This window comes from Empidonax traillii, unplaced genomic scaffold (genome assembly GCF_003031625.1).
Source record: "Empidonax traillii isolate 1590-97213 ecotype Southwest subspecies unplaced genomic scaffold, ASM303162v1 scaffold143:size1492093, whole genome shotgun sequence".
In the NCBI taxonomy this organism is placed as follows: domain Eukaryota; kingdom Metazoa; phylum Chordata; class Aves; order Passeriformes; family Tyrannidae; genus Empidonax; species Empidonax traillii.
Genome location: NW_020955336.1, coordinates 599,666 through 605,424, shown reverse-complemented (window position 1 = coordinate 605,424; position 5,759 = coordinate 599,666). Strand labels below are relative to the sequence as shown.

The window sequence follows — 5,759 nt, the reverse complement described above, 5'->3', positions numbered from 1 at the left end:
CTTCTTGGGTTAAAGCAAGAATTATGGCATATTATTGCAGCTGTGATTAATGTGACTCAGACACATCAGAAGATTCAAGAACAAAGATGGGGCTAATGGAGTCTAAAATGAGACTTACAAACACCAGCTTAGCAGACACTGAAGTCCCCTTCTATCTGGCTGATCATGTTAATTAAATTTCAAAATATGCCCATATTTTTCTACTCCTGTAACATCATGTAACCATTAACAGAACAGGCACTTTTTGTTAGATTTTGCAGCTCTGTCCTCAAATCAGGAAACGAAAATGTAGTTCTCATTTGATAAACTGTCAGGCACTACTTTTAGCTGCAACCCTCAAGAAACGGAGAGGAGAGGAAGGGTGTCTCAACTGAACCAAATTATTTCTAATGTAACACTTGCATTTTAAATAGCTATGCTAAATATGGCACTGAAGGGAAAAAAATAATCTTCTTTTTTTCTAATTCAGTTGTTTTAACAAAGAAAATTAAATGCAGCATGTTACCTCTATTGTTTGTAATGAAAACAGTACCCCTGGACTCATAATTTCTGATACTGGCAATCCAGTCACTTCACATTTATTTTGATGCAATAGGGTAAAATTTTCAAAAGTACTTCATGGAGTTGGACTTAAAAAATAGTATTAAAATTCAGTGAGATGTGCAGCCTCTTAAGATGTCAGTTCATCCTCTGTTTTGAAACATTCTCACTGCAGGCAAAATGAGCAAGATAAAACTTTCCAGAAATGTGCAAAGATGAGCATATAATTAAGTCCATCTCTTGATCTGAAATTGGAAATAATTTCACTTGATTTATGAACAACAATTATTCTCTGGTAGTCTGATACTATACAGAGCTATAAAAAATTGTCATTTAAAGGGAAAGAAATTACAGTTTGAAGTAATTTCTCATTTAAAGGGAAACAAGGTACAGTTTAAAGTCAATAGTATGTACACAATAATTTTATTTTCCACATTTCAGTTTCTTTCTTTTCAGTTCCTCCAGACATAAATTGTTCCCTTATATTTTAAATTAATATATCAAGTGTAAAAATTAAATTTCTGTGAGCTCATGTTAACCAAGAACGATGTGAGTCTGTCATATCCCTGTGAGCTGTCACGATTTCAGTCTGTAGCCTGGCCTAGAACTGCATAAATGGGCTAAGGGCTTCTGAGCCCCTATCAGCTTGTTCCAAAGCAGAAATGAAAACAACTAGAAGAGAAAAATGAAGGTTGGTAACACTTGATAGTCAAACACAGGAAGTGTCTGAGATGATTCACAGCTGAGTAACCCACACTGTGCAAACAAGATGCCCATGAGAGCCTTCCACCCAAAATTACAAGCTCGAGCTGTCAAAACATAGCAAAACATTTTATTGCTGGCTCCTAATAACTTATGTCCTCTTCAGTAATTTGAAAGCTCGCCTATTCAAATATGCCCCTCAGTTCTGGCAGGCATGCAAAGAGGAAATCATGAAATTCTGTCACCTTGGGCTCTTCTTAATGTCCACTGCAATTCTCCTCTCTGTCCCATGAATTATTACAGGTAGCTTTAAACCTTTCTTTGTACAGAATTATCTGCAAATTCTATTTCTCTGGAATGGTATTTTCTTTCATCCTGAAGTGTCTTGTTGAAACAAGGCATTTGTTGAAAATGTAAGTTTTCATTTCTTCATTGAAACAGCTACTGGCACGCTTGCTTTTACAAATACAGATAGTTACTGGACTATTTAATTTCTTTTATCAGCCTTCTGTGTGTGACTACACAGAGATTAAAATCACAGGACAAAATTCTGTATTGAAGCAGTAGCAGTGGTTTCCCTTGAACCCACAAGAAAACCGCAATTATCCTCCCAGAACTCTCAGCCTACTAATGCTGGGAAAACAAATACATGAATTTGTCATCGTTCCATTTAAACTAAAACGTTAATTTTATTTATAGGTTATAATTAACTCCGGTGGATGGAGGGATATCTAACATCTTTGTTCAGATTAAATATCAAAATATCCTATGCTTACCCTCCCATGACATGTATGTAGGGATTGCCAAGCATGAAAAAGGAAATGACAATAAGCAAGAGTTTTTTTTACTTCGTGTTCAGTGACCTTCTGTGAAGGGAATTCAACAGAAGGAAAATCAAAGGGGTAACCAATTCAGAAACTGTTGCATTGGAAGTGAACACACACAGAGAATACATCAGAGCACTAATGGACAGTCTTTGAGGAGAGTTCTCCAGAGGATGGATGGCTTTGCCTTCTCCACTGCAGAGGGCAGGGAGGATAAGGTGGTGAGTTCGATGAGCTGTGCAAACGCTGCAGTGACAGGAGCCACGGGAGCACCACACAGACACAACTCAGAGCACCTGGCTGAGCGAGCTGCAGGGCCCGGAGCTGCAGATTTACCTACACACACAGCCAGCCACCGAAACACACTGTGGCTCCAGGAACTCCTCCAGCAGCTGAGTAACTGAGCATGCACAGTGATCAGTCCTCAAACCATCTCCACACAGCACATCCACAGTAAACCTTTCGTATCGAGATCTCAAAATACAGCTTCACTTCTACGGTGTTCACTAGATCTGGACAAAAAGGAGTGTCTATGAAAATGAGTATTTCCCTGAAAAGGATGGATAAAGCCACCGTTTTGAAAGTAACAATGTGAGTAATAAAATATTGTAGCTCTACTCATGAGACACCTTGTTCTCAAATACTCTCGTCCACGTAACATGACTGGGAAGCAATGGTTGTCTCTGGTGGTGTTACAATACAGGAGGTTGTGATTCCAAAGGCAAACACAGAGGTAACACAAATACCACTGCAAGCTGGGGATGCTCACCCTTTATTCTGCTGGGTTTTACAGTAAGACAACAGAACTTGTGGAACAGAAACACACCTACACTTCGTCCATCTAGGAATGCATCGTTCAGAAAAAGGAAACTACAAGTTTCAAGAAACGATTTTAAAACAAGGGATTGAATTTCAGAAAATTTTAGCTGTGTGTGAGGATGGGTAAGGCATCAAATTTGCAGGAGTAGACTCAAAATCCAGGTAAAGAGAATCCTTAGTCATCCAGGCGCATGCTGTATTTAAAAAGCAGCATGACAATATTTGTTGGCTGATATTAGCAGAGAGAGGATAAATTACTTGACGTGTGGCAATGAAACTGCTTAAAGTTACAGAAACTCAATAAAATTTCCTACTTGAAATAGGGATGTATGAAAAATAAGATCAGGCAGCATTTGAAACTGAAGTGATGTACAAAAAGCTGGCAGAGAGAATTACTGGAGCTGTCAGTCAGGATGCACATCAGGGATAGTCAGGTCATTCCTGACAGCAAAACCTGACTCTGAAGTCACAGCATCGTTAAGGTTGGAAAAGTCCTCTCAGATCGTTGAGTCCAACCATTAACACAGCCCTACCGAGTTCATCACCATGACATGCCCCCAGTGCCAGATCTACTCGCCTTTCAAACACTCCCAGGGTTGGTGACTGCAGGGAGCTGCAGCCAAGCCACTTCACACCTCATCATTGCAGTCCCCTTGGTAAGGGACAGCTCCTGGGACAGGACAAACTGAAGCCATTCCCACAGCCTGGGTAAGGGCCCCTTGCCATGGTTAATTCCTCCCTCAGGTGGAACAAACTCTGGCCGTGCATCACCACTGCTCTCCAGCCCCACTAGCAGCTCCCACTCTGCAGCAGGTGCTTCTCAGCAAACAAGCTCCAATTTCCTCCCTCCTTCCCTGCGTATTGGCACAACTGGAAATAGGATTAAAATCGTGAGGGAATTTTTGTATAAAAACACACAAACCTGCACTTACAGATACTTCAAGTAAAGTCACCTCTGCCTGTGATGGGTAACCGAGGATTCTTGCTTTGCACTGTAGGCAACCCAGACACAAGTGAAGGGTTTCTTTAATGCACAAAGCCCTAACACTAGTAAGTCCTCACACATTAAACTAAGAAGGCAAAACGCAAGTCACACCCTATCCAGAACTAAGCACTGACATTGGAGAGATGCAATGGAATGCACAATTTCCATTTCACTTTTAGTGTGATTTTTACCAGACTTCTTTAAGTAACCTTCTCTGAGTAAGGGGTGGAGTCTCATTACACACATTTTGGAGCAGACTCGACAATGAATTGTGATTCAGACAGCATCCCAATTCATTTCCCAGTTCAGTTCTTTTTCCAAAGTAATGAAATGCTACTGGACTATAATATATGACTTAAACAGAATTACCAATTGGTCTCACATTACCCTTCTACTCCTTGCACACCTGGGCGGCAGAATCAGTTACAAAATTACAGTGAGAAAAAGTCAAGTAAAATATCTTTTTAACCCAGTCCTTCAGGAGCAACAAAATAATATTAAAGTTTTAGGACAACAGAGACTTGTAGAGGCTGTCCTCTGAGCCAGCTCTGCAATTCTTCCTCGTGAGGGTCAAGGTATTCTCACAGTATACAGAGAGTAGGTAGTTGCTGCATTTACTGCCCAGTGGTATCAGTGGGTTACCACATTCTCTCCCCTGCCTCAGTTTTACAGCCAAATTCCTTTTACTATTATTTGCTGTTCAGGTTCCTACTGAACCACCTCCCTGAGAACTTCTATCAGATTCCAATAAACTACAATTCCCTCACAACTGCTTCCAGAAACATAAATGCGTATTTTAGCTGCCAAATGAAAAAAAAAAACAACCAACCAAACAAGAAAACCCCCTCAGCAAGTAAGGAGCTGATCAAGCTTAGAGTTCAATGCCTCTCAGTGGCTCTTCTGGTTCTTGCTTAAGTTCCTGATGTTACCCACTTTCTCCTTTGTAGACAAAATGTTCTATCTCGCTGACATCTCACTTTTTTTATTTCCTTTATGAACAAATTATTTTCCTAGAATGGAAAAAGTGCCCCTTAGTGAAGATGGATAATGAATAATTAATGTTTCACCTTTTCTCCAGTTTCACCTGGCTGTCAGAACTGCTACCTGTAACACTTCTTACTAAAACACAGTGTACCATAAAAGCATGAAATCTGAACATAAATGTTTCTCCTAAGTCTCAGAATTATTAAGCATCCTCCTTCACAAGGCTCAGCCAGTTCCATGAATATGATCCTAAAAGTGACAATAAAACTTTCACTTTACTTGCATGAACTCTCATTGTACTTGTTTCCACCCTGAGCTGAAGGAAGAGGCAATGCTACCCCTCCTACACTGAACATGCCAGGAACGCCTCATATTAAGTGATCAGCAAAGAGAATTAAAATGAAGCCAGACATAAACGGAGAGCTTATCCAGGCAAGTACTGAAAATCTTTCTTCCTTTCCCCAGCACAGCCCTGTGTGTGTGACCCTGTCCCCACCTCACTGACCTGTTTGGTGCAGGTGATCTCTGGCCAGCTCAAACAGCCGCAGGTGCATGTTTGTGATGGGGTTAAAGGAGCCACAGGCCAGAAGGATGACAGGGATCCTGCTCTTCATCCTGACAGCAAAACATTAAAACTTCACCCTACAGAGAACAAAAATTAAAATAAAAGACAAACTTGACAAAGAGAAGCCCCTGCCCCTTCCTAATCTAAAAGAAGCAGAACTGTGTATTCGTGGAGCATCAGTGACACAGCAGGAGATCAGGCCAGTGTATCATCACAGCACACAGTGAGTCCCTGCTCAGAAACACCTTCTTTGTTATTAGTGAGGAGAACATCAACACATTCTCTTTCCCCATGTACAGAGATGGCTACAAAGTACTTCTAGAAATTCATATTGTCATTG

General features: G+C 40.6%; 1 protein-coding gene across 2 annotated transcripts in view; it reads right to left on the bottom strand.

Moving 5' to 3' along the window:
• NMNAT3 (nicotinamide nucleotide adenylyltransferase 3) overlaps positions 1-5,759 on the bottom strand; it is a 21,221-nt gene that overhangs the window by 7,127 nt on the left and 8,335 nt on the right. For both annotated transcript variants that reach the window (XM_027884369.1, XM_027884368.1), the window contains exon 2: positions 5,360-5,496. In XM_027884369.1, coding sequence (XP_027740170.1) covers positions 5,360-5,468 — 109 coding nt within the window. In that variant the 5' untranslated portion in view covers positions 5,469-5,496. The remainder of the gene's footprint in view (positions 1-5,359; positions 5,497-5,759) is intronic.